Raw genomic sequence first — 24,464 nt, 5'->3', positions numbered from 1 at the left:
GATGGCAATAACTGCGCTCCAAAAATGCACACAATATTTGCATGCGCTGGACAATATCCATATCAGATTTCACATTTAAATAACTTGCTGAGCATCAATGTAAGAGGCTTGCTTTAATTAGATTCATGAAGTTTGACGTTGACAAGGTCGTGATCTGATATCTACATTTGTTTCATTATAAAAAAAAATCCCCTTTGCAGGAACCAAGTGTGGTCATTATCGTGTCTTGACACAAGCAGGAGAGTGGTGGGGGGAAGCGCAGGGAAATGCCAAGTGCTTGGCTGAAGCACCAGCCATGTGCATAACCCAGCGTGCCCTTGTAAAGCTCTTGATCCAACCACTGCGATGTTCAAAAACGCGAGCCTTTCCAGAGCCACCAAGACGAAAATATTCTAGTTATACAAGGGGAAATAATATAACTTTCCATTATCTTACCCAAATGCTAAACAGATGGGATTAATGGACAAGGCAAGGTCCATTTCTCATGTAACCAAGCTTGCCTTCCAAGATATTTCCCCAAGTCTGTTAGAATTGGTCCCATTAGCCAGACTTCCTCCAGGGCTGCGGCTAAGCCAACAGAGTCTCCTCTCGCCTACGTCTCCAATGTGTTCCTCTCTGAATGGGTCGAGATAGCAGGCCTGCAAATCCGGCCTTCCCCCCACTTGCTTTTCCTCTTTATGTGGTTTAGAGACATGTGTCCATTATCCCCGGGTTGTGGCAGTGGAAGAGGTTTTCGTGTTCTTCATGGTAAACAATCCTCAACGTGACTCTGGCTAGGGGGTTGAGGTCGCAGTGCTTTGCTCAGGTATGTGCGTTGTGTGCTATGAGACAATAGTGTTACATAAAATGTTTTTTTTGGCTTTCCCAGCCGGGATTAAAAGTTAATAAAGTCAATCCTGTCCTGTCTTTGAGTCGTATCAGCATAATGAAAAAACAACAAATTGTAATGAGGTATAACGCTTTGAGGTAATGGTGACTCGGCACAAATCCTTTGACTCATTTCTAATGCTGATGGGTGCAGATTAGTTATTCTGTATGCACGACAGTACACATCAGGAAGAGAAAACCTTGTTTGGTTTAACGATGTGTGCTAATATGCTCGGGCACAGAGATGCCTTTGCTTGTTCAATAGACCAAATTGAGATTACCTTTGATTTGTAGGCTATTTGTATGAGTAAATGAGACAACACTTTTCAAAGTAAGACACTGTGGAGGCCCTTTTCTTTTTTTACAATGTTGGAACGTGATACATAATGATTTCAAATCAAACTATCAATCAATGTGGCTAAATTAATCAAAATAATGACGTTTGGCATTCTTCAAAATATATTCAGGATAATAAGCAGCTTATATATATCACAGTAAGCACATAACATGTGAAAATGCAAACATGGCCTCCTTACCTTTTATGCAATAACCAATGGGAGACCAGCTCTTTTTCATTTTTGCTTCTTTATGAGACCAATACCGGCATGCCGATAGATTTCCAGCGCATAATTAGTGTCCAAAATTGTCCTGCTTACTTGTTTCCTAATATATATATATATATATATATATATATATATATATATATATATATATATATATATATATATATATGTGTTCCCTATGTAGGGCAGTGTTTCCCAACCTGTTGGTCAGGACAAAACATGGGGTCACCTGATATGCATATGGTCATTTTTTATAACTCATTTTGTATAAAAAACTCATAAACCAAAAATTGTAAAAGGTTTGGATAAAGGTCCTGTATAAACACTTTAATATAGGGACACTTTACCATGGGCACAAAAAACCTCTCATTTATTTATTATCTTAGATCTATGAAAGTACAGATAAATCACTTGAATGAGGACAATGTCAGCAACTTTTTGTTAAAAGCTACAATTAAAAGCATATATTTAAAAATATATATTTTTATTATTATTAATATTATTATTATACAGACTTAGACAATGAGGAAATTATTGGGATGATGTTGATGATGATGATGATGATGATGATGATGATGATGATGATGATGATCATGATCATGATCATGCTGATCGTGATGATGCTGAGGCTGATGATGATGATCACCCTAGTAGTAGTACGATGAAGATACACAGTTGGTGGAGAAGAAAACATGAATTTAAAATAAATGAAATAAAATATCAAGATAGGAAGTTTTATTATCGTTGATATAATAATAATGTTTGTGGCAACATAAGTAAATATTAACATGGATTGAACCATACTATTGGAGCGCAACAGGATGTCCGGTTTCCCCGGAAGTGCTATATTTGGCTTAGTCTTAAGATATGGCCGCTTACATTGTGTTGCTACCAAACCTGCTCGCTTAGCAAATAACACTTTATGGATGCATTATAAGTCGACCAAAAATCGCTTGCCAGAACATATTGATGTGTCCAGCTTTGCAGCGAACCTCTGACGGTGCGTAACCACTCGGAGATACAGATGAAGCCGGAGTTTTAACAGCCTGCAGCCGGCTAGCGCGTTAGCCACCTACCAACCCTGCGCTGCCTGAAGACCCTGCCTGCAGTAATCCTCCTAACAGCCTCTTAACCACCGCCACACGTACGGGCATACGGTACCTCACCAAAGCTTACGTTGCACTGCTGCTAACCCAACCCAAACCCAGTGTCTCTGGTCCCCCGGAGCCTAGATGCCCGAGCAAGGCCCCAGGATGAATGTGTTTTCTCTTGGCGAGCTCTGCTGGCTCTTCTGCTGCCCGCCTTGCCCCAGCCGCATCGCCGCCAAGCTGGCCTTCCTGCCCCCGGAGCCCACCTACTCTGTGCACACCGACCCGCAGGGGGCCTCCAGCCTGCACCTCACAGAGCGGGCGGACTGGCAGTACTCCCAACGCGAGCTGGACGCCGTGGAGGTGTTCAACACGAGGAGTAGCCGGGGCAACAGGGTGGGCTGCATGTTTGTGCGCTGCGCCCCCAACAGCAGGTACACGCTGCTGTTCTCCCACGGGAACGCCGTGGACCTGGGGCAGATGTGCAGCTTCTACATCGGCCTGGGCTCCAGGATCAACTGCAACGTGTTCTCCTACGACTACTCGGGCTACGGGGTCAGCAGCGGCAAGCCGTCCGAGAAGAACCTCTATGCAGACATCGAGGCGGCGTGGCAGGTGCTGAGGAACAAGTGAGTTGGATGGGGTTGCAATGCACCTGCTGATGGCGACGCTGATGCAGCTTCAGAGTTCAACTACTGTTTTTCAAGCTAAATACGTTGATCACGTCACGAGAAGTGATCAATACACTACTACGTATCGAGTTATGAGGCTACTAACACATATATTAATACAAAATAAATCAGTCGATGGAGGACCCTATTAAAAGCTTTTACAATTGCCATCATGCCATCATTTAAATTACCTCATACAAAAGTATTCAAACTAAGATGAGTCATTTGCTTGGGTTGTAACGTCCTAAAATTGCTTTTCCAATCCCCAGACGAGGCTGATAAAGTCATATATTTGATAACGGCCACCAGTATCTGATACTGTTTCAGTAACTTAATGGACCTAGTTCTATGAATACAAGTTTGGAAATAAGGTATAAACAGAGCTGATATTCCGAGATGGATAACTCCATCTCTAGGTTGCATACATTTTACCATTTTAGTCACGTTTGGAACTTGAGTGTAATTGCATTGAATGTTGCTCTTTTGTCTAGATCAGTTAATTCGATGTATCTGCTGCATCACTGCCATAATGTCTGACTAGGATTGTTTAATCATTTAAATGTGTGGCTAGTTGCTGGAACTGCACCTGGATAATGTCTCTTTCCAAAATGTGAACACATTTTTGATTCAATATCATTGTAAGTTCCAGTTGGGTCTGAAAGATAGTGACCCCAAGACTATTTGTACTTCAGCCAAATCTCTTCACAATTTTTTTTTAAGTGATGTAAATAGTATGGGGTGCCCGGCCGCAGCGGAACATTTAAGTCACATCAGGTAAAAACAACTTAACTCACTGTCCAAATCGGGCCAGTGTAAAAAAAAACGTGCAGTATTGTGTTGAATGATCAAACCAAACAAAAATCACTTGCCCATGCAAGTGATTTTTGTTTGGTTTGATCATTCAAGTTGTTTTTACCTGATGTGACTATTAAATGGTCCGCTGCAGCCGCCGGGCACCCCTTATTGTTTAACCCTGGAGTCTAGACTCCTGTCCAGCCTTTTCTGGACTCTTTCTGGTCAGCTTTACCTCTCTTTCTGGTGGTCTGTATGATGGGTGATTCCTGTATACTCTTTTTTTTTTTTTTTTTTTTTTTTTTTTTGCGGCTGCTGGTTCAGCTCACTAGCTAGCTACCACAGGCCTTTGCTGAGCTACATGCTGTTTTTTCTGCTGCCTGCCATGGTGATCGTTGTGATGGTGGTTCTGCTAACAGTTTGTTTTGGATAACCACTAACTATGCAAAGCTATGTAGCTCATGCATGTATGTGGTAAACAATGACTTGTATTGTGCTGTGATTAGCGCAGGCAGTGCATGCAGAAGTTTGCATAGTAACTTGTTGGAGAAGCCCTTTTTATATACTGGTCAAAATAAATATATACATATATAAGTTCAGAGTTCTCCCTTAACGAAAGCCTAGTGGCCCTGCGCCACCATGCAACATTTCAGAGCCAAGGAGGGCTGCCATGAAAATGTGTCAACAGGATTTTTTTTTTATAGACTTATAGACTTATTTTCCTTTCAGGGTAATGTTTCTAGGAACACACCTTGCCTCTCTGATTCATTAAAGTCTGAAAGGAGGAAGTAAACTCTGTACTGCCACTTCCTGGACGCACCCCTTTTCTTCCAAGATAATGCTAAATTGTTTACACATTTATTTTTTGTAAATGCCAGCAATAGTTTCCACAAATGTACACATATCGAAAATCAGTTTAACGGTATGATATGTTAATATTTCCCCATTCAAATATCTAAAAATTATGTTTTATGTTATACTTATCCCAGTTGTTTTCAACAATGTTCAAACCCAGAGAAAGCTGTAGATTAAACTTTTATTCCTGGTAATTGGTCACGTCAATGGGGTCATATGCCCTTTACCCCCTTACTTCCAGGGAAACGCACGATAACGAGAGGTGTTCAGTAGCGACCAAATTTATTTACACATTTAAATATTGAGCTTGCTTACTACGAAGTGCCAGCCACCAAGCTAATGCAGTGCTTTTCACGTATAGACTTAATGTCATTTTGTATTGTTCCAAGAGAAGGATGATATCTGCGAATGATTGCTTCCCATACACTGAGAACATTTCTCAAAGGGGGAACATTTTATTTCATTATAGAGATATGCGTAACACATTGATTTGCTCTCACTGGCTGGCCAAATTGTATATTGCAGGGTGTTATCTGTAATGTAATGCAGGTTTAACTGAATCAGTCAGTTTAATCTGTTATAAATGCAGTCTATGCTAAAATAGTTTAACCTCTATTCTAAAGTCTTATATGTTACACCCACAGTGGAGCTCAACTGGTCACGCCATTTTAATTGCTTTTTTTATTTTATATTCTTTTTACTGTTGCAGAGCTAGCAGGATACACTTATAGACAGTGGTTGTAATGTTATACCCATTTGGGAACATTTGAAACGTGACCTAGCTAATTGAATTGCATTTAGTTAAGGGCAAGGTACTTTGTAATTTCAGATGGTGTAGATATTGACCAAATGATGACTCTATAGAGAGGAGCGCTGCTGCCCGGTGGCTTTTGTTGGAAGCCCCTTCTCCTGGGCAGTTAAACGCCGCCAGACACGGGACTCATACCGATGATTGTGTCTTTTGTTCGCTGTTATGGAGTGTGAATATCTGTTTAAAGATTTTACCGGCTTCTCTTTAGACCCCCTCCAGTTCCAGGTTTTAACAGTGATGGACAGGGAATAGAACAAATGCCTTGGCATCTGCTGTTAATGGTTAGGTGTATATTAAGTGCATTTTAACCTTTAACATCACGTAACATTCCTGCTTGTGTTTGACATTATAGGTACTTATTTTAAAAGGGGGGAATAACGAAATGGGAACAAGTGAAAAATTCCCAGTGCTAATATTTAGTTTCTCACCAGTTGCCCAGAAGCAAAGCGTTCTCAGTAATTAAGTCTCTCTCTCTCTCTCTCTCTCTCTCTCTCTCTCTCTCTCTCTCTCTCAAGGCGCAATATACTCCTTGGAGTTAGTCTTTTGTTTTGGGACCTACCAGCCAGGGCATTTCCACTTCCCCTGGCATAATATTAGCGTAGGCACCCGGACTCTGCCTCTTCAACACTCACATACGGCTTGGAGCAATGACGTGAAAGATTCAGTTTCACAATGTTATCTTGGGATTCTTTGCAAGCAGTCGCCAGTTGGAAGCAGTTTCGTCTGAAAGCTTTGGTCGCGAACGCGGTAAATGAACTACACTCAACTTCTACGGCAATGTGTGAAGTGGGATGTTGCAGCTATTTCCTTGGTCAGGCTATGTGTGAAAACTGGCAAAGTGTCATTTTTATTAAAATTAAAAAGGATAAATTCTACTCGATGCAGTCCTCGCACAAGGGATCTCTTACTTGCATATGCAAGCAATATGGTCTCACTGTACAGCCCTGCCAAGCGCGTACCAATGCCATTAGTATAATTCACCTTTTAGTGACCACTTTAGGAGCTTCTGATAGTTTGAGGATGGTTTCAAAGGCTAGATCAAGCATCTCAGAAACTTTGTAACCTTCCACCGGTTTTTCATACAACCCGTCTCTAGACAGTGTACAGATAATGGTGTGAAAAACAAACATGGATGTTAATGAGCCATTAACAACCTCCCTCGTTAACAAGGTGTTGTTAATGAGAGGGGCCAAACATGGTTGCAGCAAGGCCACTCAAATGGCCTTTTTTCTTTTTACAAGAGTCGCAACAGCAGCTGTAATGAAGTGGGGGATGCAGACACTCACAGGTGTGATAATGATAAACCTGCACAGTGTCTATTGCTGCTGACCACTTTATTTATGGCTGCAATTGATTAACGACCCTCAAAAAAATGTGTCCTTGCAAAGTATCCCCCCAAAACAGACGGGGACTTCAGTGCACTACAATGGGCTTCACAATCCCCTTATCGTAGCCATTGTATCTTTTTTTCTATTTGCTCTATTTAATCCTTCTAATTTTGCATTCAAACAGCCAGCTGACATACTTTGCTGCCGGAAATAATAAAATAATAAATGTGAGATTAACATTAGGAAGGATCTTTTATAATTGGTATCAAAGACTGAAAAAAAAGTGTATGTTGGCCTGTGGAGAACTAGTCCACTTTCCTCGGTTTCTGCTGTCTGTACAAAAAGTGGTCCGGGTTTAGATTTTATTTGCCTACCTACCAGGTTTACCCCAAGAGATTCCCGCAGTTCCTTTGTTGCTGATGCCACCTTAAAATAAATGTTAGATCATACAGTAGCAGAACAAAAAAGACGTTTTGTCAGTTTCTATTTTTCTCCCACATTGCCTCCGGGATCATTTGAGGGGTTTTACTTGTAGGCATCCACAGTCTCTTATTCGGCATGGTTTCTCTTCTTTCAAATGGGCAAGATAGCGTGATGGCTAGGATGTTTAACTCCGAGCCGGAAGGGTCTGCGTTCCATCCCGGAACTTTGCCACCTATCTATAGACATTCAGGAGGACATCTTCTTCAAGGATGTCGACAACCTCTCCCGATTAAAGTGTAGTTTTATTCATGGTTACTTTGGTTAAGAAATGCTACATTATTTAATAGAAAATTGTGAACCGAACTGTCACAGCATATAATCCTGGCTCTGGTTAGGTTCAGGCTTCGGTCTAATTAAACTTTGGTTAGCGTAACCATCTTGTCCAAGTGTGATTAATGCAGAGGCTTCTGATTGTGTCAAGCAGACCTGTATCTTTTATCATTCCATGCATTCCCGGTTTCATATTTAATTTGACAGATGCTCTACATACATCTCCTCCCACCCAGCTCAAGAATAACCCTTTTAAAAATCGAACTGATGCACTAGAACGCTGCTTTCCCATCCGTGAAAACCATGTTAATCATTATGCTCTTTTTACGGGGGTCCAAGTGCCTGTGGAGAAGGTTTATGTTTATTCAATATCTTTTTAATTACATTTGGTGGATAATCATTAAGGCAGTGCCTTTAAACACTCATTTGATTGCCAAGCAGTAGGAAGTCAACTCATTACTCAGCCTTGGAGGTATCGTCTAGGAACCCATGTTTGCACGACCAAAGCAGCAGACACTTTACTGATATAGATCGGTGTGTGCAAACGACTGGTTAGTTTTTCAGTGCCTTGACAAGGATTCGTCTGTGACTCATTTGTATATTTATTCAAATGGTATCGAACACGGTGTAACGTTTTAGATCGTGCTATGATGACCTGATCCTTTGTAATGTTATGTTCAAAGCATTGTTTGCATCTCGGTTGACCTTCATCAGACATCAGAAAATGAAAACAAATGGTACAAACTCACTTAACATGACCAACACGTACTGCAATTATTTGTAAAGAGAAATATCAGCAGAGCATAGCTCTTATTGGGACATCAATACAAACGTGACACGGTTTTCATACCAGTGAATTAATTAGCCTGTGGCTTTAGAGGGGTTCGAGAACCGTGTGCTCATGATTTCTTGTTCCTCCGTAGAGGTGGGAAAGCAGGGTAAGCGGAATTTAAATGTCACCGCAGAAGCTCAGCGCTAGGACCAGGAGGTGAATTTGGGGCCACTTCATCACATCGATTGGCTGTCACCGTTCGTCCTGTCTGATAAAGCGAACAGTGAGCCTCGGTTTAACTTACCCCGAGACAATCTCCACTTCAATCTCCATCCTTTTGAGAGATTGCACAATTAGGCATGCTGTCATCATGGATGGAGATCAGATCATCCACCCGGTGCCTATTCCATCACGGGAAGCCGCTGGCGCCGCACAGGCACAGGTGCACTGTGGATGAGGTCATTGCTCATATTCACTTTGCATGCCCGGAATACAATTAAAAGTTCGCCCAGTTTGTTCAATGTCTGCCTAATTGAGGCCCAGCATTTATGCTAATGGAAATCTTTTGCCACTTGGCTTTGTACAGACTTAATTACATTTTAGGAAATTATGAATTGGCAAATGGCTCAGCTTTATCAATCAAATTAAATTAATTTGCCACCCCTCTAATGCCCCTATAGAGCAGGATGCAATGACAATAAAGTCACATACAGGAGGGATTTGGTTATTACCGGAAATAATTGGGAGAATGGGGCTTACTAATCTGACATGCAAAACTCTCTTGTCTGCTATGACCAGTTATAATCCTATCCAGCTGTAGCACTTTCATTTGGGCGGGGGGGTGGCTGTTCTGGAGCAGAATACCACATCAGTCATCCCCAAGTCCCTGACTTGTGTACAGGCATGGCTTTCCTCGCTGGGATGTCAGCCAGGCTGGTAATTCCTATTTAGAGACCTTCTCTTAATCTCTTGTGCGTTTTGTGGTTTCCACCTCATTTATCATTGTTTTTAACGGCCCTCTTTTCAGAACAAGTGCAAAGGTCCCAGTGTTGTCGAACCTGGTCAAGTAGAGCTTCTGTCCAGTGGACCTGTGTATTTGATGTTTTGGTGGTGTTGGTGTTGCTATGCGATTCCCTTTTTTATCCAATGTGGCTGTGTTTTAGCACTGCTCATGAGGTCATCGTCACACCATGACATCAACAGATGAAAAGAATGGCAGACTGGGAATGTTCAGCCCTTATCAAATATTTTATAGCCCTACACTCTTTAATGGGCTACATGAAATTAATAAAATTATTATATTCAATGGTAGTCAAATGTAACATTGATCTGGGGACAAATCTCTTGCTTAAGTATAAAAGGCGTGAATTGACAAAACGGCCGATGGTTCGCTTAACGGGAGACCTGTGTTTTTACTCAAGGATTCATAACACCTAATTTGTTATCATTATTTCCTCTTGCCAGTACCTATCATTCAATTTCCAAAGGAAACTGTCTTCCATGTCAAGTCTGGTTGACACTGAACGCAGGTTCTTTGCCAATTCAATTGATGGATTTTCCACACCTGGAAGACAAACACGTCCTATATTACCTCTGTTTGAAGTCGGCTCCACAGTGACATTGACCCTGTGGTTTGGCCATGCTTGTCGTGGCACTTCAACAATATTTCCAAGGAGGCTCGCCATGGGATGTTTGGACAGGCTGCTTCACGCTGGTCAGAGCCTGCATTCGGAAGCAAGGCAGTACTCTCTCAATGTGTCTCACCCTCGATTTTTCTCTCTCCCTCACAGTAGTTTTCCATTCACAGTCACAGTGTTTTCACTGAGCTCTGTTTCTCTTTCCACTCATTTGGAATAATGTCATTCCGGCATCAGGTTTCAAAGCTTGGCTCCTAGATTAATCCAGTGCAAGGAAATTGCCTTGTTTTGTACAAATTGAACATGTTTTATTTCAGACTCTGAGCTAAATTGCTTGTGTGTGTGTGTGTGTATTTGATTTTCACCATCATTATGGTGTTTAATATTCTTTGAACCATCCTTTTTGAACTCATTGCCCAGTTACACTCATGCTCTCAATTTTTAGGATAATTTTAATTTATTTTCAGGAGCAATTGGCGGTGAGTCCTCCTTCAAGGACACATGTAGATTATGAACATTGGAGTCGAACACAGAACTTTTCGGCTCGGAGTCAAACACCCTAACCACTGGACTATACTGATATAAAATAAAGCAGTTAAAAAATATTGAGGTTGATTCTGTAAAAGTATTCTATATTTGCATTTTGGTTTCTGAGGGGGACGAAAAAAAGACATGGCCTGGCCGTGATGGTGGAAGGTTTAACCACCAGATCGCATGGCCAGACCATGGAAACGTGCCCCACATGTAAACACTCTGCTATCCGGCAGAAAAAAAGGGCTCAAACTGAACTCTGGGTGCCGTTATTAAAGCACAGCCAGCTCCTGGCTCAATGAAAATACAAGAAAACCCCCACTTCCTCCAGCTGAGTCTGCAGTCAAACCAACAGATTCATCCGTTTTCTGCCCTTTCCCTCTTTCCATCTTACATTCTTTGTTTCTTCTGAACTCTGTTCCATTTCTTTTACCTTTTGGTCTATCCATGTAGCCTGACACAAAAGATTTCCCAAAGCAGCGTGGATGGGTATGTAATGAGTGAATATGTGTCCAGTTGAAATTGATTAACATTAATTGCTGGCAGGTGTGAACTAGTAATTAAGAGAAAAGGAAAATGGAGGGAGAGAGTGATTTAGCACTTGAAATGCAAAACATGGAGCAATGTTTGTATGCGAAATGAACACGGCCATAATTTGAACTGCTAGGAAAGTAACATCCATGGCCATTACTATGTGCAATACATCTCAAACGAAAGGAACTGTTGTTCGTTCCACTGGTAACCATCACCATGGTCATTAGTATGTTATTAGGTGCGTTTGGCCCAGTTTAACCAATAGATATGAGGTGTTTGGTTTGGGTGTGTAGGGTACCTTTTGGGTCCCTCCCTGTGTATGTAGGTTTCTAATTAGCCATTGAAACACACCAGGTTTGAACATCGAAACTTAAAACCCTGACGGCTAACTGTCCTTTCTAACCTAGTTGATGGAGTGCCCAGCAGGGACCTTTTTATATCTGGTTCTGTACTACTCTGTAATGGCCTGTCCATTCCCTCAAGGTCCGTCATTACGCTTGAGTGCTCTCTGCTCTGCCTGCAGTCACGTTTTTGTATTGCGAGGTATAGTCAGGGAACCTTGAATATAGCTCTATTACAGTAAATTAAATTACCGAAAACATTGGCACCCATTTTGCAACAATTGTACATTTCCAGAGAAGTGGTTTCCATTTAAGAGGGTAGCTTTAGCCATGAACTTACTTTGGGTTGTTGAAGTAATGCCGGTCTTTTCAGCACTCTTTAGGATTTGCTCTTCTGATGGGATTTTCATGTAGCCCGAAGGTTGCCTTGAAATAACTTGCACTAGTCAAATGGCTTGTCGCTTAAGAAATTGACATGGGGCTGGCTTAGACCGGTCTTTTCTCTCAGGCCCCCGTCTTCTATCCGTGCTTTCAAGTGACAGTCCCTATTTTGTTGTTTGCTTTGTGTTATGGTCTGAGGCCTTGCAATCCTGTTACTACCCACACATTGCCATACGGGAGCACTCTGTTCTGCCGGATAATTAACTTGCGTTTGTTTTATGTACCGCCCGTAAAAGATAACAAAGGCAGAGGTTTGATTGCCAAATGACAGCTTGGTGCCAGCAGGTTGCCTCCAACTCGGCTGTTTGTAGTAGCAGCCCATCTGACAAAACTCCCATGAAGCCTAATCAATCTCAATCACAATTGAGCTGATTTAGATTTGAGCCAATGCATACAGACAATCGGCTTTTAAACACTGGCCCACATTGAATGCATCGACTCGGGAGTGGCGGAAGGGAATGACTGAAGACCAACAGAATATCATAGACGTGATCGTCTCTCAGAGTTAAGTTTCTGCACCTTGTGAGTGTCAGCCAAAGGTACATTCCGTCCTGCAGCTCCTCCGAACACCTCTCTAAGCTCTTTCCTAACGTGGTTTCCTGCTGGGCTCCTGCTTTGTGTCAGATTTACTACCTCTTCACCTAGTGTCAGGCTATTCCCTGTCGTGGGTGTGTGTGTTTGCTCTATTATCCCCATTCACTGTCTCCCTCTCCGTCTGCTCCATCCCTCTTAGCAGGCTTTAATAGTGCACGGGTGACTGCTGAGATCTTTTGTGTTGGTGTCTAAAACTCAAGGGTCTTCCAGCTGTCACAGCCGGAGATTTCATCATCCGCTCTTCAAGAAGAAATGGGGGTTCGGGGGGGTTAAGTTTGCATGTTGCACAGGGACTATGAGCCCCATTGCCCCCCCTCCCTGCAGCCCTGCCCCACCTGCCTTCCGTCCGGTCTGACAGTTTTATAAGTGTCGCTGATCTCGTACCATGGAGCAACTTGGTGGGGCTGAGATTGGAGACATGCCTTGATCCGGCCCATATGCCTCATCAGACACCCATATTGACACAGCTCTCTGTCTGCCGCGACGCCGCAGGGCTCGTGGAGCAGCGCTCCATCTGACACACGACCTATAAATAACAGCGACGTCTCTCCCCCCTTTCTGTCCTTCTTTGACTCCGTCTGGCTCTGCTGTCGTCCTCGGCCTGGTTTTACTCTACCTGTCCCCTTTTGTTTGCCTTTCATATTGCCCATCATCCGGGTGATGTAATACCCGGATTACATCACCCCCCCCACCATTTAGATAGATTAATAAGATATTACATCATTAATCATTGGTCTAGTCCTAGGGTCATGCATCTCCCCTTTTTGGCGCCAGCCTTACTGGAAAGATTCCCCTTATTGTTTTTAATCCGTCAGTGTTTATAGAATGTTCTTTGAAGAACCTCATTGAATAGTGAACTGAGGAGGGATACTGTGCATACACTGTCTCTCCTCATGACCTTCCCCCAGACTTGGTTTTACATGGTGTACCTTTCTGCGCAATCCCCCCCCCCCCCCCCCTCTCCAGGTATGGCGTGACCCCGGAGAACATCATCCTGTATGGGCAGAGCATCGGCACCGTGCCCACCGTGGACCTGGCGGCTCGCTACGAGGTGGCCGCTGTCATCCTGCACTCCCCGCTCATGTCCGGCCTCCGGGTGGCCTTCCCCGAAACGCGCAAAACCTACTGCTTCGACGCCTTCCCCAGGTAAGGACTCGCAAACGCACACAACGGGAGGAAGGGACGGTCTTCCATTTTGAACGGAGAGGTCTTCGTATGGTTTTGACTCTAGGGCAGTGTTTTACCATCATGTCGGAGTTGGACCAGCCATTAGGAGCGCTCTCAAACTCTTTCGCGCTGTGACACTGACATCAGAAGTAGGGCTGCAACGATTATAGATTTATATTGTATGAATATAGTCTGCGGAAAAAACACGTTTTTTTGTATTTGTGTCCAGTTTTTGTAAAAATGAAAGAATGGAATTGAGAACATGTCTTATGCAGCTGTTATTACTAGGGGTATAACGGTACACGTATCTGTACCGAACCGTCACGGTACAGGCACTTCGGTGCGGTTACAGAGGTGGACCGCGGTTCGTAAATGTGGCGTACATAGCGTTAATATGGCGAATGTAAAGGATTGTTTTGCGATGCGGAATTTAAAACTTGAAGTCAGGAGTTCCACCTGGACCGTTTAGCCAAAGTATACTTCTCCGACTCCGTAATCCGCTCAGCAGCTCTCCGTCGGGATGTCGGATACGCGTTGCAATCGCCGCCCGATCTATCTTTTATGTTGACTACAAACCATAGTGTCGTAAAAAAACTTCAAAAGCTTTTCAAATCCTATTTGGTGTTTTATTGGTCCTTAAGGTGCAAAGTAAACAATGTACAAAGTAATTAAGGTGCAAAGTCAAACCGGAGAAGTGATTCAGGAAATGGTTTTGTTAGAGGACCAATCACAGCCCTTGCCGTCTCCGTTGCGTTGACCAATAGGTCCATGGCGTCGACGGATAGTTAACTAAATATTGGATGTGCACGTAAGCTACGGAGAGGGTCTCCGACAGGCTCTCCGGCTATGGACAGGGCTCTCCGTGTCTACGTACAGCACTTTAACATGCACACGTATTTGAAAAGGCACCATCCAGGTGTTACTATCACGCTTGCTGTGAAAAAAAAACGAGCTGTGCAAACCCAGCTCACAACAGTATTTCAACAACCCCTGTCTGGGAATTCAGAAATGCAAATGCCATAACCAAGTTTATCTGTGTTTTCATTGCTGCTTATCTACAGGTTGAGAAACAAGCAGTTTTTTTAAATTTCCTCCTTAACTATTAAATGTACAGAACCGTGACTTTTGTGTACCGTTACACCCATAGTTATTAATCACTTAATTAGATCCCAGGGTATAGTGCTGGAAGTCTACAAGTTCCTTATGTCTATCTAGCGGTCTACGCTACAAGCAATCGTTTATTTGCACTATGGGGCGTGAATATAGATAACAGCCCGGGCATGCTTTTGATAACATGAACCTTCATGTTATCAAAATCAACCTATTTTCACTTCCCACAATGCAGTTGTATCGCAACCGTTTCATTTTGGATACTAACTTTCTAGGAGAGAGTGATTTCCTAATTTTAGTTGTTAAACAGCTAAGCCACCTCAAAAATTAACATCCCCAAAACACACCCCCTTATCATAATCTCCCTCATTGGCAAACAGCAATTCGCTACACTATTTTACACTAGGATTAAAAAGTAAATCGCCAGTATAATTGAATCCTCTAAATACACTGGATATTTTGGTCAAAGGACACAGTCTAAGCTTGTCTTCACAAGGCTATTTAGGTTGAGTAATCCATCAGACTTTTTCACCGGCCTGATTATATAAGAATATACTGATTTTTGGCATCGATTATTTGCTACGCGTCTGGTGTAAAAGCACCTATAGCCGTAACTTTTTTTTCATACTACTTTAAACATATTTGATATCAGTCCTCTTGAACAGCCCCCATGTCAATCTGTGTATCCGAAATACTCCCACACTGATGGCAACAGGCGCTTTCTGGGCAGATGCAAAGCTTCAACGCTCTGTCCCTCCCCCCCTCAAAAATGAATCTCTCTCTTGTGACAGCAGGTGACGCCCGCCCTACAAGCTGGTGCATCGCTGTTGAAACTTAATTTTCTTTCCGTCTTCAGTCTGCATGTTGGGCCTGCAATTTTCTGTTTGTTTAATTTCACTCATTGTGCACCGTTGTCCAATGTTTGCGAATGAGACCAGCAACTTGCTGTGGCTAAGCCTTCACGGTTACCAAACCATGATGTTTTAATAGCGCGTGTTGAATGTGAAAACGTTGTATCGCTGCATCCCTAATCACATGCTTCTATCTAGATGTATGATGGATAGATCGGCTCACCCAGTTGACTTTACCACTTGGTAGGCTTATCTATCCATATATCTAGGTGTACACATATTTTATGTGTCCACCTAGATATATGGATAAATCACAGGTTTATGTGACATAAACCTGTGATGTCAATGTCACAGGAAGGGGAATATTTTGAAATGGCTGGTCTCATTCACATCTGATGGTAAAACAAGGGGCCCTTCAATCTATGGTTGTGTAGTCGTAGAGGTTTTGGTGGTTTGGCTCAAAACCAAAAGGTTCTGTTTGTCCAATATCTATTTTTATGTGTCTATCTAACCCATAGGATACCTTAACCCTACCCCCCGTCATTTAAGATCTAAGCTGCCTGCTGAATGACTACATTTGTAAAAAAAATAAATGTAATGGTAATTCATGTACATTCAAACCAAAGTATTCATGTAGTTTGAAGGCGTTGATCGCAGGGTCATATGCACATGCATCGTTTCCAACACAGTCCTTTTAAGATCCCCCATTAGCCCATCAAGCTATTTCAACCATGTCAAATTAAGTCTTCCGAGGCAGTGAAACGCCTTCCGAAACTGTCCTCTGCCTGTGTTCATGCATGACGCACATGTATTCATGCATATAAAGAGATGTAGATGGATAGTTTAGTCTCTGATGGGTTTGTTATCAAGTAAACCTGCATAGTGACTTTATTGTATTTTCGACATTCATTAAGTCTCTTATGTGCAAACTTCGACAACAGGTGGATATGTAAATGTACTTGGCATAGTTCAGTCTGCTTCCCGACTTTCTACTGGCACCCCAGCGGCTCTTTTAACCCAACAAGTCTTTGAAAAGAGGCATCTTCGGTTGGCAGGGATGTGTGCGTTTTATTTTGGGTTGCAAATTGGGAGTATTTTTGGTTTGTCTCTGACGCTAGATTGATATTTTTCTTCGGGCTCACATGCATACGTCTTTTTAATTATTCAACAGTAAATAACCTTTAAAATATTCAGCCCAACACCTATTCTTGACAACTTGATTTATTTTCAGTAATAGGGCTTGTACATCACATCACAATGACGGCTGCCATTTTGTGAGCTTATTAGCATTGGAACCTTGCATAATATGGTTGTAGCAATTATTTTATTTAGTCCTGAGGAGACGTTGTTGTTGGAAATGCCCTCATCTGATACACAGCAAAACAAAGTTTCATTAGCCTACTTAACGCTATATTCATATCTATTTCAGGAATTTACAGAACTACAATCCTCTCGAGTACTCCCGATACTGCGTGGTATCGCTTACAAAGAGTCTCCCGATGCATTCGGATGTGCGAGCCCTATCGGTGATCACACAGACTCCCCGACCTAAATGTTGTAGGACCAAAGCATTGTTTCACAGGTAACCCTTGGAAGGGCCGCAGGTCTTCTGCAGGCAATTAGACGGCTTGGGAGAAAAAAAAGCGATCAGTGAACGGCTCCAATCATGGCCTCTTCTCTTCCTGATGAATACCAGGCAGGAGGTGCGCTGCGGGCGTAGAATAATTAGAGAAGAGGGAGTGAGGTGCAGCAGCTTCTATCAGAAGTCGGAGGCGCCGAGATGATGGCCCCAGGTGGAAGAGACGCACACTGAGCAGGAGAGAGCTGTCGGCGTGGGGCTATTCTTCACAAGTCATCACGTTTTGGTGATTACATTGTAGTTGTGATGAAGCCCGACGGGGGATCCCAGCCAGGCCCTCGTTTGCTCCCTAACTATCTCGCGCTCTCCCGCTCAGTCCCGCTCACTCCGTCTATGTGCAGTTTTTTCTTTTTTTTAATGAACCACAACTCGACTTCAAAATGGTCAGCCCTACCAAGAACCCCACCCAGAACTTTACTTGGTTCAGAATCCCTCTCAGAAGGGCCTCAAGGCTTCAAGGGTCGGTAGAGTTTGAAATAAAGTGGAAACGACAGCTGCAGGACAGGTGTGCTATGATAGGTCAACATAAAGGCTGAGAATGTATGTTGGGGTTCAGACCAAAGGCAAGATTGTAACTAGCCAATCCTTTGCTTGAATTTAGCCTAAAGTACAAAAGGAACATGAAGGGCTTGACGATAAATCAATATTAAGATCTATTGCGATAATATCTGACACGTTAACTGTGATACGTTTTTGTATGTAAGCTACGTCAGTGCGGGATGACTTGCAATGCCTCACAAACAAGCTGAGAAATCCCGATGTGGAAATTCCAGTACTCTGAGTGCCACTGTTGCACCGTATTCGGTTACCCATCGTAAAGTGCAGAAAATCTGTAACGGCACCCTTTGGGTTCGCATTTCGCGTACAGCCCAGCCCTACTGCTAGTCAAACTTCCGAAGTTTACAAATGAGTCAGCTTTTTCAGCCATTACCCCCATACAAATATAAATTGAAGTAATAAGGAAAAAAACAAAACAATCAAGCAATTGAGTACTGTATCACTAATGACATGATGCCCATAAGCACAGTGGATATCAGGGCTTCAAGCAGCTAATGAGTGTCATGGATGCAAAGTACACGCTGCCTGAGCAAAGATATTCTTCTCGAACATAACTCCCTCAGCTTTGCTCTCTCTTACACATTTATTATATTAAGTGGTTATTCAATATACTACCTCTAAAATGTTTGAAACAAGTTATTTGATGTGATGGGAATCACAGCAGTTGTTTACTTTATTTTATTTATTCAGTTTAATATAAAGCCACTGGCTCTGATAATAAATAATTGTATATTATACTAAAAAGTACCCTTTAGTTTCTTTGGGGTTCTGACCTAAGAATACTCTGACCCTAGACCCTAGAATAATTTATATTGAAACTTCTTGGGATATCATTTCTGGCCATATCGTCTAGCCCTGGGAACAATTTATGAGTCCTTGTTCCATTTTGACACAAATAATTATGTATTATGAAAATATAAGCAAATGACGAAAAAAGATAATTGAATGAAAACATCCACAAAATTGTGGATAAAAACCAAGCAAATATGCAAAAACCCAATTATAGTCATGCTGTTTTTGAAATTGCCGGTACATGCAGTGAACACCCCCCATCTCAGATGTGGTAGAGAAAGAATCTGCAAAATGTTTGAAATAAACACATTTATTTCCATGTCTGACACTATTGGTTTTTGTTTGCTATTTAAAACAAAATTGAGGACTCTCTCAAACCTAATGGCGTATTAAAAATCCTTGCGTGTGGTCCGAAACTAAGTGGATCTGCTGTTGGAGGTGAGGACTCGGATACACGGCACCACAAGCTGTATGCTTTGGTGTTTGTACTTTTCATGATGGGCTCCAGAGTCATGGATGAGGTGCGAGCCCCCAGAATCATGACCATTCATCCACTGGTAGTTTTAAGCCTGTGACACCTGGGCGTCCCAGCCCTTTTAGCAACTCTCAGGATCACAGCTGTTGAGGTGGCTTATCATTGTCATCCCGAGGAAATATCACGCCACCCTAGCGACTCCTCTGGGTGTGAGTGAATTGTGAATGAACAGTCAGACAGTGTTAATTTTTAATGAGTCGCCTGCCTCCGTAGGATATCACATTCTGCACTGTGGCTTGGACTGGAATATTAATTGATTGTGCAAAAGGTGTGGGAATTGGACGCAAAGGTGAGGGAAGATGGTGGCTGTATGGCAGTGGTTTGTGCAGCCCCGTAGGATGGAAGGTACCAGTGCCTCCACAAAGTGTGTGTGAAAATGCATTCATGAGCCTCATTCAGTTAGTTGCAGTTGGTTGTCTGCTGAAGTTATTTGCCTGTGTGTGCGCATGTATGTCCCTTTCCCTTTTTGCGTGTCCCCACTGCCCCCCCCCCCCCGAACGGGATAATAGTTTTATCCCATCTGGAAAGTAATTAGCCTGCGATGATTTCCCTGGCGCTAATCTTCCAGCTAACCTCCATCTGAATAGCAGGGGCAGCGGCGGTGCTCAACCCTCGCTACACTTAGTTATGGGCCGCTGCGATTAGCCAAACAATTAGCATGCAGAGCGGGGACCAAAGGATCACAGAGAAAGAAACGCGGGCTTCTCCCCACAGAGTCTGTTAGGGAGGCTTCATAGTCATTAAGCCCATTCAAAGCCGCGCGAGTACCCATTTCCTCGCCTATGTGTTTTGGACATAGGCCTTCGCTCACACCTTCAGTCTCCACATTGTCTGCGGTTAGATGGCAATCTGTTGACCAGAGTGGGTGGCTATCTCTGTGGCGGCGGCCGGACAATGATGAGGTGTGGGGACTGTGGTTAATGGCTTCCTGGGTTTCTGTGTACAGCAGCCCTTGTTGTGAAAACGACAGCGTGCACTGTGTGCGAGCCACTGCCAGCAGATAACCGCGGCCATGTCCGAACACTCTGTCTAACCCTTGAAAGGCACTCATTCAATGAACCTGCCCGAAACACGAAATGGTGTCATTGTGGCAGCGTTTAATGAATTGGTGGACACAAAGGAATAATAGGCTTGTTAATGTTTGTCCTAAAATGTCCTTCAACTTGGGGTAAAGGACCAGATTGTTTTAGCAATCGCTTATAAAGTTAATTTAAAGGACACTACCTTTGTATTTTTTGACTTCAGAGACTTCCCGTCTTTTACAAAGAGTGTGAGAATGAGATGCTCATTGCATATATCCCTCCTGCGGGGAACCAATGAGAAGCAACCAAACCCTTTCAAACTGTACAGCACTAGTATTGGCCTTGCTATCGTAGGTTTCTTTTGGCATGAAGGTCAACGGTCATATTTCGCTTACCGCCAGCATCCCCATCAAATGACCAAAACATAAACAAGATTTTCCCCCTCATGCTGGAGTATTCCCCATCCGGTAGATGGCCCTTCCGTGCAGTGCCCTACACTGCCATTGTCTCCCATAATGCATTGCAACGGGTCCCAGAGCCTCTTGGGTCAGCAATGACCCACCAAGGTTCAACTCTTTCCACAGGGCGATTTTTTTTTTTGTGCCTTCTGGACAAACTTGTGGCAATTAAAACCAGTATCCGACAGTGTCAGAAAGAGGGTGAGACCTATGCCCTATGAGTACTTTTCAACCAATCAAATTGTCTAGCTGGATGTAATTTCTCTTGTTGCATAATATGCTGCATTGTTACCATTTTGCAGAACAGTGGAACTTGACCCCTATTCCTTTTGAATAACCGTTTATTTTTGAATCCATTGAGAGCGAGACCTAACTTCTAGCCCTCCTCTCTCTTTCTCCCTACCGCCCAGCATCGACAAGGTGTCCAAGGTGGCGTCCCCGGTGCTGGTGATCCACGGCACGGAGGACGAGGTCATCGACTTCTCCCACGGCCTGGCCATGTACGAGCGCTGCCCGCGCGCCGTGGAGCCCCTCTGGGTGGAGGGCGCGGGCCACAACGACATCGAGCTCTACGCCCAGTACCTGGAGCGCCTCAAGCAGTTCATCACCGTCGAGCTGCCCGCCTCCTGAGGCCACCCGAGGGTTGGCCTGTTCACTGGCGCGCCGCCGATTGGTCGCTCGGACGGCCGGCCGGCTGGTTTAATTGGCTGGCTGGCTGGCCGGCCGGCCGGCTGGCTGGCTCGCTGACCGGCTGACCGGCCCGACTGGCTGGGCCCGCACTGCATTTCACCACTGTTAAGAGGCCTCTTTCTCCTCGTCTCCCCGCCCCGTCATCCTTGTCTTCATCCCTTTGCGGCTGGCTGATTTTTCGCGCGCGTGGAGCTTTCTCCCTGAACCCCCGGATGACCCCGGAACCGTTGTTGCACTCCTCTGCTTTATCCCCTGCCCCAGCTTCCCCCCCCCCACAAACCCACACATGCACCCAAACTAGGTGCTTATGGGGACCGTCACAAACCTTTTGCCAAGGACTCGGGTCCCTGCTTCAGTGTTTCTCAATCAGCGGCAGTGCTCGTCTGCCTTCCCCACCGCACTCCTACCTTGCACTGACCCAACGCTGTACCCCGCCTTCCTGTTGGTCCTTTCCTCACTCTCCCATTGGTCATCCCCTCTCTGTCCCAGATGTCCTCACCCCTTCCTCCCACCTGTCCTCCCCCCTCCTTTCCATGAGACCTCACCCCTCTGTCTCACCCCTCCTATCCATTAGACCTCACCCCTCTGTCTCACCCCTCCTATCCATTAGACCTCACCCCTCCGTCTCACCCCTCCGTCTTGACCTTTGACCTCCCCTCTCTGTCCCAATGGTCCCCAGCTCTCGCCCTGTGCTTCTCTGGGAACTCTGGATCAGGCTTTAAATCTTGGGCAAGTTCACTTTGCTCTGACTGTTTCTTCATCTTCTCAAGCACACGTTTTTTTTATTTCATTTTGTAACCTGCTGATAAATTTTGAAAATCCGAACCTCCATCGATGATTGAAGGTTTCGCATGTTTCATGTAATTTAGATTTTTTTTATATAATAGGTGTCCATTCAGGGTTGATTTAATAATTGCACTTTTAATGTGCTTGTCATTTCAGGTGGTTGTATTTTATTTTTATGATTTTTGTATATGTCAAGCGTTTTTCTTTTTTGCGTGAATTATTGCGTAATTTGCATTCCATATTTCTCTTAAGGGAAACGACTGAATTGTAACTTTTCTTGTTGAGTTTTTCCAGCTCTATTGTTCATCTGTGTGCAGAAACATGATGAGGACGATGCCCTTTCGGTACCTGTGTATACACTCTAGAGTGGACTGAATCGTACTGTAACGTTGCGCCAGTCAGCATGGGTGCTGCGTTTTACGTGTGGTCACAGAGAGAAAGTGTTCTTTTTTTTTTTTTTTACTTGTAAGCACCTGCTCCACCCTTCTTTGCCTGGTTCCCCCGTGACCTCGCTCCATTTGAAGATTGTTAGCTTTATGTGAAAGCGTGTTCAACACGCAGTCATTTCACACACTACAGACAAAACAAAGCCTTATGTCTACGGACATTTGTTGTTGTTGTTGTTGTTCCCATAAGCATAAGACGGCAGTAATAAGTAATTATGTTGTTCCGCGTTTGCGCCTCCTCTCGCGGTCTCTCGTTGTGGAGATGACCGGAAACCTGCTGCTATTCGTTTGGAGGATTCAGTCACTCACTGTGAAACACGCATTTATAAAACAACCAAGACTGTGATGTATGGAGCTAACCGCTAAGGTACAAACTAGTCTGGCCTCTCCTGGGCTACCAACCCCCAGACCTCTTGCCTCCGCCAGCGACCGACTCCTTTAGGTGCTTCTAGGAGTTGCGAGCAATGCACTTGAATCTCCACCTCAACATAGCGCTGGATGATTTGGTTTTACCTGAGCCTGGTTTGGTTTTTCGTTTTGTTTGACTAACATCCCGCTCTCTGATGGTATCGCCGTGTTCTCTGATGTGAATGAAGTAACGCTACCCTTAAACCACATGCATACATTTTCAAAGAAGGATTTTTTACTTGAAGGAGATTTGCAAAAACGACATTGTAATCGTCTTATGGATCTATGTACTGCTGTGAGGTTTGACGCCCGTTTTGAAGACTGTTATTATTTTGTATTGGTTTTTTTTGTGGAAGGTGATTTTGATCATTGCAATTTCAGTCCACGATATGCTCTTTCTTCGCTCCCGTTTTTAAAGGAAGACCTAAACCTCCCTGCTTTAGTTGTAATTATTGTTTTGATACTGACATTTTTATGAGGTTTTTCAGTATAAATGTGGATAGATTTTTTCACTGTCTTTGGAGCCAGTTTGTAAGATAACTAATGTAATGTTAAACTTTAAATATATTCTCTTGACGTTCACGGCCAGAAGACAAAGGGCCTGTCCTAGTCCATTTCATTTTAACACTGGAATTGTAATATGCAAATCAAATGCAGAAAAAAACCTAGTAGAGCCAGACTTTGGTAATAGTGTGTGAAGCAAAATGACTTAAAAAGCCTTAAATGTGCCGTTAAACAGATTAATGTCATTAGTGTGGCTGTTGGGAGAGAAAGCAACTCAATGGATGTTTTATCACTTACAATAGAATAAAGGATGCATGAATTATGTCTCTGTATTGTTGTTTTTCACTCTCCTTCCCTGGGCCTTGCAGAAGGGGATAAATATTCAGATTTTCTTTAAGAACAAATGCTGGCATTCGTCAACATCTATGGAGAATTGGACACAATCATTGCCGCAGAAATAAAGTTAAGATCTGAATGAGCATAAATAATGTTTTTGAGGACCTGTTGCGTCCCTCCCCCAGCGACAATGAAAAAATTGACTATGCATGCAAGCATTGCCTATGATTTTGTACAACTAAGCTGTACAAGGTTTATTTGTACACTTCTATAAGGGTATTGGTATAGTTAAGTCAAAAATGCATTACACCTGCACAATCGAGTGGGCTTATAAAATAAAAATGTTAAACTACGTATTTTAAATGTATCACACCGTTACCATACCAAGTTCCAACCACACTGGCCATTCCAACAAGAAACCGAATATGGCTGCTAGCATGACAGCCATTGCATCGCCTACCTCTGGTGCTCATTCACTGTTGGATCCCTGTAAGTACCGCCTTGCCTTCCCAGCGTCGTCGCTGCCTAGTCCCCGCTGTGCTCTCAGAAGCAGCAAGCATGCTGTGTTGGCCTTTGGACACGCA

The 24,464-nt window shown here is 43.5% G+C and overlaps 1 protein-coding gene across 1 annotated transcript; it reads left to right on the top strand.

Annotated features, from left to right (window-relative positions):
- The first annotated feature begins 2,335 nt into the window (after window positions 1-2,335).
- Window positions 2,336-23,808, top strand: abhd17c (abhydrolase domain containing 17C, depalmitoylase). The gene is made up of 3 exons (XM_079736255.1): window positions 2,336-3,147; window positions 13,545-13,724; window positions 21,121-23,808. Exons 1-3 carry the CDS (start codon window positions 2,663-2,665, stop codon window positions 21,338-21,340), a joined length of 885 nt encoding a protein of 294 aa, XP_079592381.1. The 5' UTR covers window positions 2,336-2,662; the 3' UTR covers window positions 21,341-23,808.
- Window positions 23,809-24,464: the final 656 nt, after the last annotated feature.

This window comes from Pollachius pollachius (assembly GCF_949987615.1).
Source record: "Pollachius pollachius genome assembly, chromosome: 5".
Lineage (NCBI taxonomy): Eukaryota > Metazoa > Chordata > Actinopteri > Gadiformes > Gadidae > Pollachius > Pollachius pollachius.
Note: the sequence above shows the minus strand (reverse complement) of the source record. Positions and strands in the feature narration are given on the sequence as shown.

Bases quoted from the DNA above. Each gene is read 5' to 3' on its own strand.
- abhd17c (XM_079736255.1), top strand. From the start codon at position 2,663: ATGCCCGAGCAAGGCCCCAGGATGAATGTGTTTTCTCTTGGCGAGCTC. The intron at 3,148-13,544 runs GTGAGTTGGATG...CCCCCTCTCCAG, and splicing joins TGGCAGGTGCTGAGGAACAA to GTATGGCGTGACCCCGGAGA. The intron at 13,725-21,120 runs GTAAGGACTCGC...CCTACCGCCCAG, and splicing joins TGCTTCGACGCCTTCCCCAG to CATCGACAAGGTGTCCAAGG.